We start from the raw sequence: 21,937 nt of genomic DNA, 5'->3' as shown, positions 1-21,937 counted from the left end.
CACCTGCCAATATCGCACACTTCCAAAGCAAGATGTTGTCAGTATAGGTGGCGTGGAACGAGAAGCAAAGTATACTTGCCTCGCGCTGCGATTCGGAAGGCTGACGGGACGGCTCGACATCGGTCCCGCCTAAAGCAAAGCTTTGATCATGGCATCAGCATCGCCGTAGTTGCAATGATGAAAACCACTCACTGAGTCTCAGAAGGCATTGGGATTGACGTGGCTGATTTTGCCCGAGTGGCGGACGGGGATGATGTATGCCGTAGTGGATTGTGCTCTGCCACTTGATATACCTTCGCCAAGAGCATTTCTCTGTTACGATGGGCGGGGCTGAGTTTGTCCTTACACAACTTCGGGCGGATTGCCCGATTCTACTCTCACTTGGACACCCTTAGTCCGTCCACTTGGACACAGCTGGACACGAGAAACGTATAGTACACAGCCAACCCGTATCTGCATACTTGAACGACGCAACTTACATGATGCACTCATATGCATCCGAGGCATGCGTAGATCCGCGCTCATCGCGAAGTTGATTCCTTGCGCTGAGTGGACGCAGACACCGCCAAAACGGTTTGAAGTGATTACTGTGGGTAAAAAACGACCATGTCTCGCGGGTCCGCTACGGATTGTGCGATCGCGAGTTCATTCAGGAAGACGCGTGCTGACGTCCGAGTAATCGGAGCACTGGCGGCAGGATTAACGACATCAGATCTGCTAGCAGCGCTTTCGAAAATGAGACAGTCTCTGGGAGCTCTCATTCGGGTGCATACCGGCGGGAACAGTCACCGACAGAACACATGCACACGGGCAGTGAGTCGGATACCGGCGTTGTGTTTGAACATTGAACATTTAATTTGAACGTTGACGTCGACTGCAGTGAGCGCCGAGCGCCAATTTGAAGCGGCGACAACAGTTGCGACAGGCGCCCAACAGCCGTCTTGTTCTCAACTTTGTCTTCGTCGCTCCGAGTCCTTGGGCAGGTACACAAATTCCCCGGAGATATCCAAATGCCTAGTCATTACGCAATACCATCGTGCAGATGGCCACCTTCATACCAAATGCTGCTCCTTGCATTCGTTAGAAAGAGCAATCTGAAGCTGACCTTGATACTTGAACGACGGTCATGGTATTGATGGCGTGTGGGGGGGTTCGGACTGACTTTTGCTATAATGAATGGCCTCAACTGGCGCTACGCGGATCGCCTTGGAGCGCCCTTCCAGATCCTCTGCTGCATGAATCTGCTGCGGGTAGTTGCACAGTTTTGGTCAGGAAAGCACCTGGACGCTTTGAGGCTTGCGACGCCAGACTTATCCGGCCTGCCGGTTAGTCATTTGTTCGGCCAGATCCATACGCGGAGAAAATTAACAGTCCTTTACTACGGCGATAGTTGAACTTGATGGTGTACAGCCTATTGACGCGACGGACACCTTCATGTGGATGTTATGTAGCGCGGAGAAGGCGATACGGACACTGTATGCGTGTCCACAGGGGCCCCGTAGTGCTTTCAGCCAATCAATCTTACAGGTATGTTCACGAGGATGTCCACAAACAGGACTAGCGCTTGATATCATGAGATAACCATGGGCCTTCCATTCTGTTAGCCCGGGCTGGATCTGATGCCACATGGGGGCGTGGTGGCAAGGTTTACATTGTACAAAGTGGGAGAGCGTCCTTGAACTAGTCTAGCTTGCCACGACAGATACTAATCGAGGGACTTTGGTTACAGAACGATCTACATGGGTCGAATACCCCAACCTTAGATCCAAACTTTGCCTAAATCTGCCGGATACTGTGACGTCAGTCTGTCAGATTTGGAGAAGCACCGTTGCCTGTGTCCAATCTGATAGATGTTCCTAGACATACAGTTTTCGTGCTTCTGATATTGCCGCCACCGACTTTGGATTCTTGACGTCGGCAACCGCACTGCGTACTCGGCTGCCCACCACGCGTTCAAAGCCTCTGGTAATACTGATGGCCGTCATCCCATTTCCGAATTTCATGTACCTTTGGAGTTGAAGTTAGCATAGACGGCCCTCACTGACATCGTAGTTTCTCATCCTCCGATCTCCGGTCAAAGTCTCGATTGCATCGTCTACGTGGTATCGCCGTGACCTGCGGTCGGAAAAGAGGCGTTTCTCTTGTCAGGGTTTTTTTCCCGCTGATTTATGTTGTGTATTTCGCGCTGGGATAGCACTGTCTCCCGCGTACAAATACTCTACGATTCCCTGGGCCCTTACTCATCGATCCACTCACCTGCCATCCCTTCCATCAGCAGACACCTGTGCATCTCACTCATGTCTTCCGCCATGCATTCCACATCGTACGTCTCCCACTATTCAGTGTACTTACAGATCAGTGTCTGATCCTTTTCATTGCAGCGTTGCCGTCATCGAAAAACCAGTTGGTGCCAATATCCTGAAGGACTCGGTATGCTGCCGTTCCTACACGGCCCGACCTTACGCTAATCGTGTTTGCAGTCTATCGCATCCGTTTGTCAGGCCACTATCGGTCGATTTATCGACGAGGCCAAAATCACCTTCCCCGAATACACTCGTGACCTTGAGCTTGAGGCCCGGGTGAAGGAAATCATTCACTCATGGGGAAACGAGCAACACCTTCGCCACTACGTGATCACCGCTCTCATCCTCACCGTCACGGCATACAGCCATATCACGAACATGGACACGAAGGTACTAATCACACTGTTCACGACGATCATTATCGCGATGGACGATCCCGCCGTGCTGGACTCGCTCTCATTCCGCGACTTCCACCAAAAAATGTGCACGGGTGCCGTGCAGCAGGACACTGGTATGCTAGGCGAGTTCACGCAGCTCCTTAAGCAGATGTGGGACCACTATTCCGCATTCTCCGCCAACTCCATCTACGCCTCCGCGCTTCGATTTGTGAACGCGTCCATCCTGGAGAACGACGCGGCAACGGTCACGTTGAGGAAAGACGCGCTGCCGTTCGTCGAGTACAAGCGGAGCATGACCGCGACTACCGAAGCGTATGCTTGTTTCGTCTGGGAGAAGTCCAGGTTTCCGGACATCAAGGAATACATGCAAGCCATCCCGTGAGAACCGTTCTGCCCTATTTTGTCAAGTATATCGCCTCACAGTTGTTGTTATTTAGCGACGTCATGCTCTATGTGAGCTACGTAAAGTAAGCAAGCGTGAACGATATACAATGGAATAAGGACTGATTTGGATTCCGAGCAGCGATATCCTCTCGTTCTATAAGGAAGAGCTCGCAGGCGAGACCGGCACTTACATACACGAGCGTGCAGCCATCTGTGGAAAGTCTGCTGCAGAGACACTGAATGACGTTATCGACGACACCCTGGTTGCAATAGCGCGAGCCCGCGCGACCCTCGGAGAGGGGCCAGCCAGGGACGCGTTTGAAAATTTTGCAGCAGGATATATCAGGGTGCACACCGGAAACCCTCGATATCGGCTCAAGGATATACTTGGAGGAGAGTATATGATGAGTATTAGCAACTACTAGGCACTGTTTTCGAAGATATATATGTATTTATTCAATTGTAACGATAGGAGATTTTTGGGTTACCTTCAAATGACCCTGACTGCTAATTACCGCGGCAGTGCTCTGAGCAACTCCGAAGCGAGTGTCCTAAGACCCAGCGGCAAGTGTTCTGGGAGAACATTACATTGCCAAGACTCGCATAGGAGTTGTATCACGCAGGGGAGTGCAAGAAGCGTTGCCTCAAGGAGAAGCATTATCATTTCGGACCGGTAGACCGCCCGACCGCTCCCGAATACAATTCAGCCAGTGGCAGTTCAACGTGCAACAATTTGCGCTGCTCTAACGCCGCTACTGATACCTCCGCTTACTTATCTTTCACATTACGATACCAATGTAATGATTATCACAGCAATGAAACGGCGCTCACCAAATTCCGCCTGGGCCTGCAGCAAGGTGGATGCGTGCAGTCATCCGCGAGGGCGAAATAATAAGATGTGTGTATGGCGAGGAAGTGATTCAACATCTCTGCCGGAGATGCATATCCCGAGTTGAGTATGGGGTCCAGGTTCCTTGAAGGAACTGGAGTTGGGCCCTGCCAGTGTTTAACGGTTGACCCGTCCCCGTACGGGATGGATCCATCCATCCCTAGGGGCCGGATGCCCTAGAATAATAACTATTTTAATTATTATCCTTTCTTTATAATTATTTTAATTGTAACCTGCAAGTGCTGAAAGGGGGAACCGCCGATCGCGATCGGACGACAAGGGTTAGTACTAGCCCTGATTGGTATAGTTCGTATCATGTATGCAACATGTTTGACCTGTGCGGAGGAGACTGGCATGTGTCGGAAACAAACCACGACCGTGCTCCGGCCCTGCTCCTGTTGCTCTTGGCTGTTGATCAATCACGCACAAGAGTCTCGGTTCCAGACGGTAGAATAACGAGCACGCCATGGCGGAGTATGGAGCGGAGGTCTAAAAAGACCTTCCTCTGCTTTGTCCTACACATTCCGTCTGGTGAGTTTATGGATTTTTGGCTCTCCGCCCACCTAATACGGTAACTATACGTGATTTATCGAGGTCTAGTTACGAGACTACACGCCACTCGGATGCTTTCGATCCATCTGATCGTCTTCTGTATGTAGCTTTGGGGGGGAGAACGCCAAAGTTCCCCTTCTCATCCTCCGTATGTGGCATCGGAGAAGAGAGCGCCACCAATTCAAGGGGCCGTATTTCCTCCGCCGCTGTGCGCTGCCAATATGTCATATTGACGAACTGCAGGCGACCGGCTTTCTCGCACATATACAAAAGCCCTCCAAATATCCGACTTGTCTTGCACATCGGCCTCACAGCTCACCATAAGTTCTACCACCCGACCTCGTTCATGTCTTCCGTCATGCATACATCTTCCATAACGTATGTCCAATCCGTACCACTTGTATTCGTAGATCTGTGACTTAGTATATGCGTTACAGCACTCAAGTTGCCGCCGTTCACGAGCCAGTCGGTACTATTATCCTGAAGGACTCGGTACGCTGCCGTTCTTGCGCAAGTCTGTCCAGCGCTGACCATTCTTGCAGTCCATTGCATCCGTGTGTCAGGCAGTCATTGGGCGATTCATAGATGAAGCCCAGATCAGCTTTCCGGAATACACTCGTGATCTCGAGCTTGAGGCCCGGGTGAAGGAGATCGTTCACTCATGGGGAAACGAGCAACTCCTTCGCCACTATGTAATCACGGTCCCCACGCTTGCCGTCACGGCGTACAGCCACATTACGAGCATGGACACAAAAGTGCTGATTACTTTATTCACGATAATTATCCTTGCGATGGACGACCCCGCCGTGCTGGACTCACTCTCATTCCGCGAATTCCACCAGAAGATGTGCATGGGTGTCGTACAACAAGAAGCTGGTATGTTGGGCGAGCTGACGAAGGTCCTCAAGCAGATGTGGGACCACTATTCCGCATTCTCCGCCAATTCCATCTATGTGTCAACCCTTCGATTTGTGAACGCGTCCATCCTGGAACACGATGCGCAAAACGAGCCACTGCGGAGAGGTGCACTGCCATTCGTGGAGTACAAGCGGAGCATGTCTGGGACTACTGAGGCATACGCCTGTTTTGTTTGGGAAAAATCCAAGTTTCCGGATATCAAGGAATACATGCAAGCCATCCCGTGAGTACTGTTCTGTCCAATCTCGTAAAGTATATTGCCTCACTGTTGTTTTGGTCATTCAGCGATGCCATGCTCTATGTGAGCTACGTAAAGTAAGCAAGCGTTAACAATTCCTTCTGGGATGAAGACTAATTTTGGTCCTTCCTTGCGCTGCAGCGATATCCTCTCGTTCTACAAGGAAGAACTTGCAGGCGAGACCGGCACTTATATCCACGAGCGTGCAGCCATCTGCGGGAAGTCTGCTGCAGAGACACTGAACGATGTTGTCGACGACACATTGGCAGCAATAGCGCGAGCCCGCACAATCCTCGGCGAGGGACCAGCCAGGGACGCGTTTGAGAACTTCGCAGCAGGGTATATCAGGGTGCATACTGGAAACCCACGATATCGGCTAAAGGATATATTGGGAGGAGAATACATATTAGATGTAGGCAACCATTAACCGACCGATTCGATACTGTCTTCGTATCTTCAGACACCTAGAGCTATTGTCCGCCTCTTGCGCAGTAGTGTATAAGGCGCGTTCCATTAATTTATGTACTGTAGAAATAGAGAATTTTGTAATCTATCACATCTCGAGGATGTCTGGTAAACGATGAGTCCATGGGCCTTCACGCTTCTTGCATCCGCAACAAGTTACTCTGACTGCGCGAACAACTACACCTTCCATCCTCGGACGATCCACAAATAAGCGCAAATAGTATCTGCTTGTGCCCGATCGTCGGCACCACCATTGTATCTCTTCTCCAGCCGGTGGCACTGGGCCACTTCACCCAAGATATCTTCAAGCTTTGAGGTTATGTCCAAGTCGTCTCTGTCTACTGTTGTCTCAAACCTCGTTCGAGCTCAATTGGGCACGTCTGTCTCAAGTACGGTTACGGACGAAGACCTGGATCATCATGTCGCCGAGCTCATCTTAAAGGAGGCTAAGCAGAAGGCGGAACGATATGGGAAAGACGGAATTCGTGCGTACTTGCCAAGTGGATAGTGAGTACGAGTCCTTATATGCACAGTACCTACAGCGTTCTAATGCAGCCGGCTTGTAGTTCAGAGAGCAATGTTCCCAAGGCAAACAAACGGTTTCTGTCGTCTATAATTCGCAGTACAGACGATCACAACAAGACGATTCTCCGTGCGCAGGCTCTCGCAGCACAGGAGGTGAGGGTAGAGCGAGAAGAGCAGGAACGTCGGGAAAGACGCGCTCGTGCTGAGGAGGCAGTCGCTGCTGAACGAATGAGGCGGTCGATGGGAACTAATAGGAGGACAGATTGGGCACACAATTGGGATCACGGCGACAAGCGTGATCGGAAGCGAAGAGAGCGGAGCTGGGATAGCGGGGACGAGGACGATTATGATGGCGAGAGAGAGCGACGGTCAGGGAGGCGTGATCGTGAGCATCGCCATCGTCATCGACCAAAGTCTGGAGAGCGCCACCAACGCAAAGACGACGACCGTCGGTCAAGAAGATCCCGCGGCCGCGACGAAGACAAAGGCGAAATCAAGAGCAGGAGACATAGACGTGATAGACGACGAAGTCGATCCAGATCGCCCGACCATTCTCGGGAGCGTTGGTCGGACGATGATGATACCCAACGGAAACGACGACGAGAACGTAGTAGGGAGCATCGGCGAGATTATCGTCCGAGTCCGTCCCCTTCTGCGGCAGGCCCATCCCGCCGGCATTCTCGCTCCTCTGGGCGTTCAAGTAAGCACCCCGCTACTGCCTCAGATGTCGACGGCGAGCGCAGCAACCATGCCGGCGAAGACGCATCCTCTCGTCCAGAAGGTGGGCTCTCTAGGGAGGATGAGCTACGGGCACAGCTCAAGCGAAAAGGCAAAGCAAAGCCGAGGGAAGACTCAACAAGTCGACGAAACTCACGTTCAGCCAGCCCCTTCAAGTTGGTTGATGGTCAACCTGATACGAAGGTGCCGTTACAAGACAGAACGTTCAAATCTGCGTCATCCTCTTCGCGCGCGCACGCCTCAGCTGTGAGCACCCCTCGTACTCCACCTCCACCAGCGGCGTCTCCTCCGCCGCTTCCACCACCGTCTGTACCATCCAAGATGGACAAGTACTTCGAGTCTTCGTACGACCCTCGACTTGATGTGGCCCCTTTACCACTGCCTCAGGTGCCCTCTACTGGCCTGATTGACGATGCTGAGTATGCGGGATGGGATGCTATGCTGGAAATTATTCGGCAGCGACGAGAAGACAAAGCTGAGAAGAAGGTTCTTGAACGGTGGGGTCTGGATAAGGACAAGAGCAAGAAGCGGAAGAAGGGAGACGATATTACGCCCGCTCTCTGGTCGGAGGGAGGATCGGATATAATGAATATTGAGTATAAGAAGAAAGGCTCGGTGCGAGAGTGGGATTTAGGGAAGGAGGGGTTCTAGGGCAATTCTGCGAGGTGTGGCGTTATTTACTCGTCTTCCAAACCTCCTTATATCTTCCGTTTCTAAGTAGACAGCTTGTCGCATATTGGATTACACTAGAGCTGCATCACATCTGGACGTCACTATTATGGCAACTTTAATTTGGACTTGTGCGTGAAGTTGACACGACCGATCATCAGATTCAGTGGTCTCGATGATCTCTTTATAATTGAATTCATCAGTGCCAGACTCGCAGTCATTGCTCACATTTCGCAGGTGCAAAACTGAGGATTGTTACGATCTTTATCCAAATTACAGTATCTCCCAATCATTCACTACGTGAAGCTGCGCATCCTATATACGGTGGTCTCGTCGTCAGACGTTAAGGGACGAGAAGAGTATACGTAAGTGGTAAGGTGCGATACGGTGGTGCACAGCCACATGACCGTGAGCCTGAGGGAGAAACACTCATTGACAATTCAGGATGGCTCGCATCTTTGTCACCTTTCATCTTTCTCAATCTCTCAGGATGGAACATACAAATTGTAGTCAAGTGCGACTTCAACGAAATCCCTGTCGAGATAGCACTATCTATCAGCAGACATCTCTCCATCATGGTCAAAGTAACCCTCGCCGATACATGCAGGGCATGTCATGGGCTTCTTTCGGATGAAGACTGTCTATAAGTATGTACCAACGCTGGTTTGAGTCAAGTAGACGGTGCGGGTGCCCGTGCAATTGTGAAATTGCTCTTCCAACCTCATGGTGGTGTTTGCACTTGGTCAAAGAAAGATGAAGTTCCAAAAGGTGATTGTGATATCTAATCCTTCCTGTCTTCTCGCTTAATATTTTGGTTCAGGAAAGCCTGGACTTCAGCCGTGTCTATCCTGTCTTGATGGCGGTCAGTTAGTCAGTCCAGGTACCCCTGCGCTCTGTTATCGAAGCATCAAAATACTGTACATCGACGAACCACCCTCGTACGAGCAACTCACCATGCGAGTCAGTGCGGTGGGTGAACAGGATATTCTTCTTTGTGAACACCACTTGTATATATCACCTATCCGCTCCTACAAGAACTGCGTATCTTAATCAAGGAAAATGAGGGCGTTCTAGAACATGGTCTCGTTGCGTCTCGTGTAGGCTCTTCAATTGAATAGTCGCAAGGCCCACTCATATATGTATTTGAACTTTCTGCAAGATGATAAAGCATCACTAGTGAGCCAATTTTGGCCATCAAGCATGCCAGAGTGATCTCTATTGGTGATCACGATCTCCAAACAAGAGCTCGAATGCGAGCTGCCCCTTTACGCCCGTCGATGATCTCACTCTTATCGTTTTTGCTACAGGCGTCTCGATCTCGCGCATGGCCAGTTTCCTTGGCGAACTTGATCATGGTCGCGAATATGGTTCCCCGAGACGAATAGAGCCCGAGTACATACCGTTCTGCAGTGCCAGCGCGAAAAGATGACAATTTAGGATTCTGGACGGAACCCACACAGGTTATCAGCTTCTGGCAGTTAGAATTGGTACCATTACGGCCAATACACCAGCATTCGCTCACAATTTCCTTGTTCTTTCATTCTTTTATTGATGCTGGCGGTAGGGTGCAACCCATTGCACACTGTGATGCACCTGATCCGTGACATTTAAAGACATTCTCGCGTATATTTGAATCGTTGCACTTGCTAATCTGGATAACTGCGAGCTCGCAAGCGGAGCCATACTACCGGCGCCATATGCATCACTATTCGCATGCAGCTCAGTGAACTGAACTGTCCCTTCAATTTTGTTGAGGCCATTTAAACTTAAATACATTCCACATTCATTCAAGATAGCCCCCCGCTCGTATATGCTACCAACGCAGGTGCCGCACCTCACTACGAATTTACAACCTCGCGAATTACTACAATCTCTTCTGCCGATAGTTGCTCAACAATAGCAGAGAAGTCGTTGATATTGTGGGCCGCACATTCCCGGAAGAATGCTAGTAGATGATCCTGGGTAGATTGAAGAATCATAGGGATCACATTCACTAATTGGATGTTTATGGAGACGTACCCGTAAATCAATCTGACACACGGGGTCATTCTTTAGATCTTCGTCGTCTGGAGGTTCAAGCGCGTCGTCAAAGTCGAACGGAAGACCCCCAGGTGTCAGATATTCAGACAAGACGGCAAACTCGTCGTCTCTGAGTCCACCTGGTTTCATCTGTGACCCCTCGGGCTCATCCTCCGCCCAGTCGCTATCCTGTACCTTGTCGTAAGCGGCGCCGTTGGCAGTTGTATGCACGCCGAACTTACACCATCATCTGATTCAAGATCAGACATCCTTCCTAATCGCTTGGATGCAGCTTCTCCACCAGATTGCAGCTCGCTCAAAAGCATCTTCACGGCCTTCACCGGGAAAGGGAGTGAAGTGAACTCTGTAGGAACTAAAACGCGTCCGGCTGTCAAGGCGTTGTTACACTTAGCAGCTGTTGAACCGATTGCACTTACCTGTCTTTGTCTTGGAACGAGTCATGATTACTACAACGACAGGGGTCAATTCAAACCAGCTACTTGCAACGCATTCACTGACCGTTTTGAGTTTCAGGTTTGATGATGAGATCACCTTTCACGACGATGCTCTGCAAGCTTGGACGACCAGATGCATACAAGGAGCTTAATGCGAGCGTGCTAATTCGCTGAGCCCAAAATCCTTGGAATGTTTCCTCGTTCTCGCACCACGTTTGAATCAAGATATCCAATCCAGAACGGCTGTCCACACTGATCGACTCCAACAGCGAGAGGACAGTATCGCGTTGATTATGCAAGAGGAATGCGAACGGAATAACCAAACTCTATATGGTCTGTGAGGAGAAAGTTTTAAAATGGTTTAGAAAGATGATTTACCTGGATGAACGTCGCCGTCTTGGCGCTTATCATACGACCGAGCATTGCTTGCAATAGATCAGGTAGGATGGGTACCACAGCCTCACCCGCCTTGCGGAACAGGTGGATGATCATATCACCCATTGCGAGACCACCAGATTCGTCTTGACTCCTCATCTGCTTCGCGATAACAGCCAGCACGCTGTCTAAACCAGCCTGACCAGTGGTCGGGTCAGTCCAGGATTGCAATTGTCCGAAATCCTTTCGAATGATCAAAGTAAGACATAAGATGCCGTTCTACGAGATCGTCAGATGGCTCCAGACAGCTTGAAAGTTACCCATACAAATCATACCTGAATCACATCACGGTCTTCGATTGTTCTCAAAGCCAGGAACAGCCCCGGAGAAAGCAACCCGACGAAGCCCTCACCGAGACCTGTCTCCGGTGCACCTCTTGCAAGACTGCTCGCAAGATCAATGGCAGCACCGGTAATCCAGTGCTCCTTTTCTGTCGATGCCGTGATTGCATTACTCAATGCAGGAAGTGCCCGTCTGACAACCGTCTCGTAGACATCAGGAGCTGAGGATGACGCGAGAGAATCGAGAATCTCTGTCAAGACAGATATGAACAAAGGATCTGCCAGTTGATTGTTAGTATAATTGCTTCTTGTGCTTTGATGAACCAAACACACCCTTATTGTTCCTCATCCATACGTCCAGTACTGCACCAACTAGGGAATCGGCCAGATCAGTAGTCATCCACTTTCCATCATCTATCTCCACAATCACAGACAGCGCCTCCAGAACAAGGGATAGGGTATCGTCAGAGGTAACAGAAAGGAAGGGTCCCACTGCCTTCGCTATCCGTGGAGCTACCGATACGAGTAACTGTCCATCAATCTCTTTGCAGAAACTAGCCATTCATTAACACCAACCCTCGTCAGATTTGGTCAGGACATACTTATGTACTGCGCGTACGGCAGATACTTTGATCGGAACATTGGCTTCGCTTGCCTCTAAGACCTGAACAGTGGCATGAAGATATTCACCCGCAAGCTGAGTAGGTAATACTTTCGTGAATTGGCTCGCGAAAACAAAGGCGCGACCTTGTAGGAATGGGCAATCTGAGCAATTCCAGAATCAACTTTATCCATGAAAGTACGGAGGCTGCGTTTACCAGAGAGCCCGAGGAGATTAGGTATGACATTAGTAAGAAGAGCCTGGATATCGATGGGATTTGGACGACCAGAATCAACTTCGTCATCAATCCATTCTAATACCGACTCCGCCTGCGAGCCGAGAGCTGTTAACATGGCCTCAAGCAATCGCCACCTACACTGAATAATGAGTACTTGGACTGATTCTGGCGGACTCGTAACTCACCAGTCGGGGTTGCCAATACTCCTCGCTTGGTCTGACAAAGATGTGACTTCTTGAATCGACCTCTGCAAAGCGGCCATTGCAATAGGCCGGAAGCCGTCAACCAGAGCCTATAATAGATGGATCTCAGCGGCAACTAGAAACAGGCAATTACAGAACTCTACCCCAAGCATATCGAGCCCAGCCACCCGCAGGCTGAACGCGAATGAATCCTCTGCCTCGTTTGCAACGAATGCGTTAGCATTACCAGCCCATTCTTCTTCCTATCATAAAGTCATGCGATAAATAAATCGTACAGCATAATATCATAACAAACGGCATACTTCGTCTTGTGTGATTTGTATCCAATTCAACACCGCAATCAGCAGTGCTTTAGTATTATCTCCGTTGAGCCATTCCTTCCCTTTACCTCCTCGTGTGAGGACCGAAATGAGGTCCATGATGGAGGAGAAGAGCTGCGAAAGCTCTGTTGGTTCATTTTCTGAAGGGGTGGGAATGGGCTCTTGAGCAAGGACATAGAAGTGTACGAACGTCGGGAAAAGTAGAAGCAGATGGTTAAGAGATGAAGCAAGAAAATTGTTAATGTATGGCTGGAGCACACGTGCAAACGGTGCATGTACTGCATCTAGAGCCTATGGTCCATACAAAATTCAATGTCAGTTCACGTATGAAGAAGGCTACAAACTTTATAGATCTGAATCCGCAACGCTATCCCGTCCCAGTTTGGTCTGTTTTCGACATCTTGTCTTGGATCAAGTTCAAGCAAATATTTGAATGCGTCGAGCCATGGAGGTATCACTGTGGCAGCAGCCTCTTTCACAGCTTGTGGATGCTGAGATTTTACCATAAACAACGTCTCTACGCAGCTCCGAAATACAGAGACCGCGCGAGCTCGTGTAAGAACAGAGTGTTTCTCATTATAAGGATCAAGCTTTAGACAATGTTTTTGAAGTAGAATGAGGTACATACTTCAATAGCGCCTAAAACATTGAGCAAAATGGGAAGGAGTTGGCGAAGAACAGGTAAGATTTGATCTTCTGTAAGATCAGTCTTGATGAGTTCCGCCAGCACTTGCATAGCACCGTGAACAGAGGGGGGAGAATCAGAGGATAAGAGCCCAATCAGTGTATTCAAGAGATCAGGCCATTCGTCGGGCCAATCCGCATTCGCTATAGTTGAGACGATTTGCGCCTGAACACACATGATACGTCGGATATGGACATTCATATCGTGAGGGATACTTACGCATAAAGATCTAATTTTGCTCTGCGAATCAGAAAGTCCTTGGAAAACGATAGGGCGTATTTGGTCTTTCGCCTAACATAGAGAATTTAAGCCATTTTCAGGGTCCCATGTTGGAACACAACTGCAAGTGAAGATATACTTACCAGAATAGAGATACCGGATCCTTTCCAGCGTGGCAATGCAGGTGACCAGCGATTTTCAATGAATTTTCGTAACATGATGCACGCTGAGTGCTAAGACAACATGTTTGCCATCAAGCTTCGCCCACTCCAGTTCTGACTATCAGGACTTATCTGTCGTAACTCAATTCCGGCGTCCTGGCGGAGAGCCAAGTGAGAAAGACATAGGCCTGCTTCTGATGAGCCGTTTTGAGATACGAGTGCTGAGATCAGAGAGGGGCACGCGACGGAGAGATGGCGACACCAACCTGGAGAAGCTAGCAGATTGTTCAGCTTAAGCTCCGCAGACATGCGGATATTGGAATCGGAGGAGAGTGTTTCTGAGAGGCATTGCTGCAGCTCGCTTTCAGACATTGTAACAGGAGAGAGACGAGCAGAAGGGGATGGACAAAGCTGCAGCTCTGGACGGCGGCTTTGCTTCGACCGTCAGGAACGCACGCGACGCGTTGAGTCACATGCACAGTCGCGATCGTGGCGCCGCGCCACTGCCAGTGGTTCTTACATCTTCAGTCTTCAGCCATTTATTCTCGCTATTAACAATGCTATACATGAGATATATCATTTGTTACTGGATTGGCGGAATTTCTGCCGTGGAAAGTGTTGAATTATGTTCCTATTGGCTGTTTAGTGCAGTTATGTACATTCAGACGAATAGGTGCGTTATTCCACCACTTCAACTTCGCGCATACTGCCAGCCTGGGATGGAGGATTCCGCTCCAGCGACCAAAATCCAGCGTCCCATCTGTTGTTGCAATTTCATCGTTGAAGTTTAAGTATTTCTGAGTGTCGTAGGACTCAGTTGCATCTGATGGAAGAGAAGTGAACGGAAAGACGACTCATGGTGAAGGGGCACGTTCGAGAGCGAGGGGAACGTTTCGGGGTGATTACCGCCCCGCAATAACATTTATTTACACTCTGCATGTACCCTACGGTATGGAGTATAAACCCTGGAATTAAAATAAATAAATAAAAAAGACTCATGGTGAAGGTTGGATCATTGTCACTGAACACGCGGGTGATCGGATACCTTGGGTGATCGCAGTCATGCCGACTCGACCTTGGGTGGGACGCGGTATGGTGCGTTATAATATAGGCATGCTAGAAACGAGTAGGTACGATACCGAGAGACCCGATGCGACGAGTATGACTCTATCCTTCGCAGTGGTTGTCGGCGGCGCGGCAGCCAACCAACTCATGCTCGTGCGAACCGTAGCAATTTGCCTAAATGATAACCGAACATACTGTGTCTGAGTCTGGACGGCCTCAAGAAGATTTACGCCAGAGCTTGCTAATGTCAACTCAGACGAACACGTTGCTATCTCAACAGAGAAATGACTCCAGTGGGAGAAAGTCCATTTGCAAGGGAGGAAAAGTGTACCCAATTCGGCTGGGACCGATGCCTTTCTATCGCAAGCAACTGGAGATTTCATTGTTGTGTATCGAGCTGTGCGGCGAAAGGTGGAAGATGCCTCTGCTGTGCATTGCATGATCAATCAAAATGGCGTATCACATTGTCCAATTTTGTACAGGGGAGGTCCATTACGGACATAAGAAATATAAAATGCAATACTCTATGCACCCTGACTACCTTTTGGGGCGGCTGCATCCCAATCCTTGTCTGTCTCGGTGTGTAAAGGTAACCCGCGCATGAGTAGACTCGCCACGAAAGCGACCGCACTGATTATGAGGTACACTCGCCAGACGACTGCAAGACTGTCTGCAAATGCCGTTTGGACCTCCCCTCGAAGCGGCTCTGACAAGTCGCGGATATGGGGAATGGCAGAGTAGGCAATATTTGTGCCTTTCGGGAATTGTGCATAAAATGCGGCGGGCAAGCGATTTACGAGTCCATTTTGTAATATCGCTCCGCCTACAGTAACGCCCCAGATCTGCACCGTAAGGTTCACGTTTAGTATGATTCGTTCGCGAAGTACAGCATCTATATTTGACGTACCTGGCCGAATGTGCGGAAAAACACATAAAGTGCCAATGCTGGCGCATTTGCAGAGATGGGGAGCGGCGCAAGCACGGGGAAATATGCAGAGCTGTAGGTGAACCCGAAGCCAGTGCCTATGATTACCTGATATCCAATCCACAAGCCTACTCGTGAGTCTGCGCGAAACGTTGTAAATAAGCCAAAACCAATGGTCAACAAGGCCCATCCAGCCCAAATAGGCGGCCGATAGCGTTTTGTTCGCATGATCATGCCTCCAGATACGATGCTCATTGGTGCAATTACAAGAGCCCCACAGAGCATGTCCACGCCAGAGGATGTTGGGGAGGCAAGCTTGCAAGCTTGGAAGTACACTGGGAAGTAATCTATAGCACAGATTGATTAGTGGGGATTTGATCACGGATAGCGCGACGAACTTACAAGAAAGGCCGATGAGGCAGATGGATACCAAAGTGGTCTGCACGTAGCTATCAGAGTAACTGAGCTGATATGAATAACACGATGCGATGTACTTGCTCACCCGCTAAGGCTGGTCCGGTTTCGGGTGAGATAGAATGGGACCTGGTGACATCGATCACCAATTTATCATATAGTTTGGGATGGACGAAGACGTACAAGAGGATGCTTGGCGAAGAGGCCTTCGTACAGCCAAAATATACCCAAACCAACGAACCCGATACACAGAGGCGCAATTACTCTTATAGATTTCCACGGGTATTCAACTCCACCCCAGGTCAAGCCAATGACAATAGACGTGGCACTAGCCATCACGATCGCATTACCGCTGTATGCAGGCAGTTAGCCCTACGAGCTTCTGATCATAGGAACGACGCATAATTGTCTCACTTACATCCAATCAATGCGCTTAAATTTTGAACGCAAGTCCCCGTGCGGGGTAGGTAGCTTGACGAATATCAACACGAGCGCTGCAGACAAACCCGCACATGGAATGGTCATATCTATGATTCAGATAAGAATCCCGTCGTTAGGCGGTCATCTTTATAGTCTGAGATCATACTGACAGAACAACCATCGCCAATTTCCGCTCTGCGCGAAAGCGCCTCCTACTATTGGTCCGAGTCCGGATGCAGTGCTCCACGCGCTGGACAGAACATTCAGGAGTTGCTTTAGATTAAACTAACACCGCACGCACATGCCTAGCATTGCGTTGTAGATACCACGCTCACGGAGTGGAACCAAGTCAGAGAGGATGATTGAACTAAGCGTGTATACGCCACCAGCCCCGAGGCCTTGTATGGCTTGATATAGTGTAAGTGATGTGCGGCAAGTTTAAGGGGGGAAATGGCGCACTTCGTCCCGTGAATATCATAGCTTCTCCGTTGGATGCACCAGAGACAGCACTTCCAATAGCAAACAAGGTCAGAGAGGCGAGCATGACGGGCCGCCGGCCGAAAATCTACTACCTGAGTAAATAGACTGGTATGTGGTTAAAATGAGACAAGCCAACCTGAGCTAGCCCACCACTCAGGGGAAGCCATGCAGTAGATGCTAATTGATATGCCGAACCAATCCAGGTAAACTGAGAAATCCTTAAGTCGCTTGCAACTGTTGGAAGAATAGTTCCAACAGACGTCTGTAAAACATCTCAGTGAATACAATGAATAATTGAAGAGCTGTAGACTTACAGCCTCAAGCACGACCACGAATACGGAGATGATGAGTGCGGCGAAAATGAGCCAGAACGAGGCTGGCTTGCGCCTGGAGGTCGGCTCTTCCAGTTTCAGGTTGCTTTGTAGGCCTTCATCACTTCGTTTTGAGTCTGTATCTTTCATCGCTGTTGCAGACGTATTCACAGACAGACAACTAATGGGATTCTTGCTGGTCAGTGCAGGTTCCATGGTTCCAAGATAAGCAAGATGAGAACACTGGCGAATATAAACCTCCTCATGACTCGGGACGGTCCGAGCAGGGGAAGCACATCCTAGAACTACCTTCGCCGCATGGAGTCCGCATTCACGGAGATTGCTATTTCACTGAACGTGGGTACTCTTGACATGAAATGGAGATCGAAGATGCGCTAACATCTGCCAATGGAACAGCATCCGTTCTGTATACATCACATCAGATCGAGCAATAGGATCCGACCACCTTGATACAACTTGATATGCCCCCCGGGAAGTGCGGACTAATTGTCGTGTAAAATGAGAAGTCAGAGAGAAGGTAGGCTTCAATTTCAGCCTCTGTCCGCTGCCCAGGTTTACGTAGTCTCGGTTCCAGAAATAGCAGTGTGGCTGCGCTACGGCGGTTCTCGAGTGAACGTCGAAAAACGGCTGCAGCTGAGGCACCCCTGTACCGCTGTTTTCGCATGTACGCAGCTCGGTGTTCGCCAGCCATCTGATTTTGAAAGTAAGTAGCAAGTCCTTAAGCTTGATCAGGCAAGACTGAGCGGGCATACACTGGTCTCGTAGTGACGGCATAAGCTACCCGGACATGAAACTATTCTTTGTTGTGACCTGTCTGCCGCAATTGGCCCATTGATGACTCATGCATGATATTGGTTCGAGTTGTTTCCATGACCTAGATGTTCTCAAAGACGCTCTCATGCTTGAAGGCAGGCCGCCGTACGTGGAGAAAACGTCGATTTCTGGAGACAGCAACATTTCTGAACCACTGTGTTCGGGGCTCTAACGTGTTATCTGGAGCATTGCGGAAACATCCGTGTCCAACCAATCAGCGCTTACCAATCACTTCACCCAGCGTTTGACCTCCGCACTATGAGAACTTGCGATCCGGGCCCCCAGTGCGAGCTCATGTTTGTCATTTGGACTTCGGGTATTGCCCGTAGTAAGATCTCGCATGTCGAAGACACATATGAGTACGGGACCAATTGACCGCGAAGATTCGAAGCCGTGATATTGCTCGCGGTGAGACCATACCGGGGACTCATCTAGTAAGCGTGGTCAGCTTTGGCCCCACGTCGACGCCACCGGGTGCTATCCGAGTCACCAATCATTAGATACCAGCCCTATGGAATCATGGTCCTGCTGACCGTTTGTTTGTTTGTAAATCTCGCTTATAGTCCTCGAGGGCATGGCCCTATGTAGACTATAGCTCCAATAGTTTAACTAATATAACGAGTAGGCTAACGATGATCGAAGGGGAGACATTAGCTCTGCTGACCGTTGACTGACCAACTGCGCCACTATTTTCCTTGATCCTTACGTTTTATTATGAATTATATCACTTGGTAAGTAGCTGTATATCTACTCAGGAGTATATCACTGACACTAGCAAGTCAGTCATCAAGCACGAAGCACTCAGTCATCGTCGCACGGGTCAAGTCCGATTTTGAGATGTGTTCATCGCGGGCCGGAGTTCCCAATTATGATATCAGACATATCAAATCAACATCAAGTCAATGATTGTGATCGTGAGCCTGTCGGATACTACGGAATACTGTCACGGCGATGTGTATTCAATGACCTAACCCAGTCTGGCTGTAACTCGTATGTTCTTCCGCGTGCTCGAGTCATAGTGCAGGCACTCGCAGAAAGGTGAGGTATTGCTATATGTCAGGGTGAGCAGTGGTACGAATAATTATTGATAGTGCAAGGATGGCATTGACACGCACCCCTATATTGGACTGGTGTCATCGGTACTACATGGAGTTCCTAGACATTCCAGATAGCTAGTGACCAAGACATCTGGGATCTAAGCTTACTTACATTTTTACCATTTATCTCGTCTTTCGGACCGCTTTTATTCGGACTAAACTATCATCAACATCATTCCTTGGAAGTATCTGGCGGAATGCACCTCGTGCAAGTGTATTGCAGCCGTTACCAGGAACACCACAGAATTGTATTCAATGGAGATGATGAACGAATTCAATTGAGGTATGTGTCATTAGGCTGGGTATATCGTGCTGTCCTGATCATCTGGTCATTGCCTTTGCCACAAATCGCAAAGGCAAACACTTGGGGTGTTCGTTCCTCGGGTCGCATCTCAGCCGTATCAAATTACCAGAGCAGGCTTTATACATGGTATTCAAGCTCTCACGACGAAGAATGCAGTCCACTGAAGCGTGGAACCTTGATATGGTGCATGCGTTCACTTACGCTTTTGGGTGGACTATAGCGTGGTGTCTTTAGTGTCTGCCTAACTGCGATGTCTTCGGCGTTGAGTCTGCGGAAGATTGAGGTTGAACTGATGCTTTATCACAATGCAGGGGTATCATAACGCAAGGACAGCAGATATCTCCTCGGCAAGATGTCAGTATGTTTCATATCAATTCTTCTAATGATTTGAGTTCGTTGGACCAAATGTATTGAGATCCGGGGCCGTTGACTCTTCGAGATTTGATACTCACCAACATGCGCTGTGCATATGCCTTGGTCTAGCTCCGAACTTGGCTGTGCAACTCAATGATAATTTTTCTCCGAGATGGTACTGTATGTTGCGGATGGAGCTTTTCCTGTATTCTTACTATATGTACCTTGGCTCTTCCGTTCTTACTCGCTCACCAAACACATGCCCCTGTAGCCCGTTGACATGGATGCTCAGTTGAACGCCCAAGAACTTGAACTTATACTTGCTGGCATGCAAAATGCTAGGTACCTTGCTCTTAGTGTTTTCGCGCTTGTAGTATGCGAGTATCTATCGAATCTAGAACTGGAGGTCAGTAGCCTCCTTCATCCTGTCTACGGTCCTCCCTGACTGTGTTTATAGGTGGAGTACTTTTGGTCAGGTCCCTGGTCCCTCTCACGTATCATGTTCATGATTGTCGGTATTTCGCTTATATTTCACATTCCATTGACATTGAGCGTGACAACCTCCAGAATCGATACTTAACACCTATTGTAATCGTGTGAGTTCCTCTCCAATTCTGCTATCCTCCTAGATTTTCACCCTGGCTATTCACAGGCTAGGTGTCGTATGTGAGCTCGATCCTGCATGATTTGGATGAATAGTGTCTTAAAAATTGAACTCCAGGTCTTGTTGCGCCCAATCTCTCGGATAAAGTAAGTCTATCACATATAAGTCTCAGTTTCTATGTCTAAAACCAAGATAGTTGTAAGCATCTAGAATCCGCTCCTTCAAATACTGATATCCTCTTCGTCCACCCGCTTCCTAGTTGCTCCTTGGGTGTAACCATAATTTATGCTCTGAATGTGGTTGGAATCGCTGTCGTTCAAGGTATCACTATCGTCGCATGTCATATATCTTGTCTGATGGAACTTCAAAGTAATAATCGTTTGCAGACTTTGGTATATTTTCTCTACAAGATCCAACATAAGACTCTTGATCGTAGGCGCTTGCGCCATTGCAATATCGTCTGGCGTTGCATTGTTTGGAAGAATTTGTCCACAGCTACTTTTAGCTCAGGCTAGTCCTCTACAAGGTTGCCTAGTTTCGCCGCCGAACAAAACCTGGCAGATGTTTGTACCTAATTTGATTTTGCATACTATATTGTTCGCTGCTACTACTTGGCCGGCTCTGCGATTGAGGCACCGTGGCAGATCATCTCCATTGTCAGACCGTCTTGTTCGAGAGTAAGCTGTTCTTTTCTTTTGTTCGCATGTGACTAATGAAGTCCCACAGCGGGGGCATTTTTTACGCTTTAGTCTTCGGTGTGTCGCGGTTGAATATCCTATGTGATCTGTCTAATATCGTATTGCGTCATTAGCCAGTTCGCTTTTCATGATGATTGGTTCGCTTCCGTCGGAATCATATCTGGTAAATTATTTTATTTGAACATATGTTGTCATCTGATCCTCGTGCTCGTACAGGTATTGATACCAGCAACATTTTCAGGGTAAGAACATATTCACTGCTACTGTTCGATTTCCCTACCCTTCGCTAGCTTCTTTCTAGCGATTATTTCAGTGTCCGTATCTAGATTGATGCTGAGCATCCGCTCATTAGCCGCATCTCTCTCTATGGATCCCGACTCGCTCCTCAGTGCCGCTGAACTGAGCCGTGTACGATGGAAACAGGGTGCACGAGAGGGTGAATTGATAGTAGAGGTTGATGTGGTTGAGGAAGATCAATATCCACTGGACAGCCTGCATCATCACAGTGCGGGATTGTATACAAGTCGGGTTGGGGTATACGACGGTATGCAGATGCCCGGTGCAGGGCACCTATATACGACAAAGTCCGATGCAACCACAGCATCGGTGAGCAGCCAGGCCCCCCTGGTACCATTCCGCGTTAGTAAGTTACTATACCTGTCCTTCTGCTACTTAACAACGACACTGACGTGCTCGGCTTCAGTCTAGACCGTTACCAGAGGAACCGAAAGGCAG

General features: G+C 49.0%; 5 protein-coding genes across 5 annotated transcripts; 3 read left to right on the top strand and 2 right to left on the bottom strand.

Moving 5' to 3' along the window:
* Window positions 1-2,297: 2,297 nt before the first annotated feature.
* On the top strand, window positions 2,298-3,510 carry FIBRA_00540 (uncharacterized protein; the record flags this gene model as incomplete). The annotated part of the gene is made up of 5 exons (XM_012322434.1): window positions 2,298-2,323; window positions 2,382-2,430; window positions 2,481-3,079; window positions 3,139-3,168; window positions 3,225-3,510. 5 exons carry the CDS (start codon window positions 2,298-2,300, stop codon window positions 3,508-3,510), a joined length of 990 nt encoding a protein of 329 aa, XP_012177824.1.
* Window positions 3,511-4,872: 1,362 nt separating this feature from the next.
* FIBRA_00539 (uncharacterized protein) lies at window positions 4,873-8,061 on the top strand (the record flags this gene model as incomplete). The annotated part of the gene is made up of 7 exons (XM_012322433.1): window positions 4,873-4,904; window positions 4,964-5,018; window positions 5,069-5,667; window positions 5,730-5,759; window positions 5,824-6,021; window positions 6,418-6,654; window positions 6,714-8,061. The coding sequence occupies 7 exons, from the start codon at window positions 4,873-4,875 to the stop codon at window positions 8,059-8,061; spliced, it is 2,499 nt and encodes an 832-aa protein (XP_012177823.1).
* Window positions 8,062-9,917: 1,856 nt separating this feature from the next.
* Window positions 9,918-13,753, bottom strand: FIBRA_00538 (uncharacterized protein; the record flags this gene model as incomplete). The annotated part of the gene is made up of 17 exons (XM_012322432.1): window positions 9,918-10,037; window positions 10,099-10,287; window positions 10,341-10,486; window positions 10,536-10,565; window positions 10,618-10,879; window positions 10,932-11,207; window positions 11,264-11,547; window positions 11,603-11,823; window positions 11,872-12,034; window positions 12,088-12,242; window positions 12,294-12,400; window positions 12,455-12,553; window positions 12,614-12,922; window positions 12,976-13,122; window positions 13,260-13,481; window positions 13,536-13,607; window positions 13,679-13,753. 17 exons carry the CDS (start codon window positions 13,751-13,753, stop codon window positions 9,918-9,920), a joined length of 2,877 nt encoding a protein of 958 aa, XP_012177822.1.
* A 1,532-nt stretch (window positions 13,754-15,285) lies between these two features.
* On the bottom strand, window positions 15,286-17,527 carry FIBRA_00537 (uncharacterized protein; the record flags this gene model as incomplete). Its single annotated transcript, XM_012322431.1, has 11 exons — window positions 15,286-15,603; window positions 15,669-16,033; window positions 16,089-16,135; window positions 16,189-16,229; window positions 16,284-16,452; window positions 16,519-16,627; window positions 16,691-16,770; window positions 16,822-16,927; window positions 16,980-17,085; window positions 17,137-17,262; window positions 17,315-17,527. The coding sequence occupies 11 exons, from the start codon at window positions 17,525-17,527 to the stop codon at window positions 15,286-15,288; spliced, it is 1,680 nt and encodes a 559-aa protein (XP_012177821.1).
* Window positions 17,528-20,180: 2,653 nt separating this feature from the next.
* FIBRA_00536 (uncharacterized protein) lies at window positions 20,181-20,586 on the top strand (the record flags this gene model as incomplete). The annotated part of the gene is made up of 4 exons (XM_012322430.1): window positions 20,181-20,306; window positions 20,358-20,411; window positions 20,468-20,496; window positions 20,553-20,586. 4 exons carry the CDS (start codon window positions 20,181-20,183, stop codon window positions 20,584-20,586), a joined length of 243 nt encoding a protein of 80 aa, XP_012177820.1.
* Between the last annotated feature and the right edge of the window lie 1,351 nt (window positions 20,587-21,937).

This window comes from Fibroporia radiculosa, assembly GCF_000313525.1.
Source record: "Fibroporia radiculosa TFFH 294 genomic supercontigs, scaffold244, whole genome shotgun sequence".
In the NCBI taxonomy this organism is placed as follows: Eukaryota; Fungi; Basidiomycota; class Agaricomycetes; order Polyporales; family Fibroporiaceae; genus Fibroporia; species Fibroporia radiculosa.
This window is presented reverse-complemented; position numbering and strand designations above follow the sequence as displayed.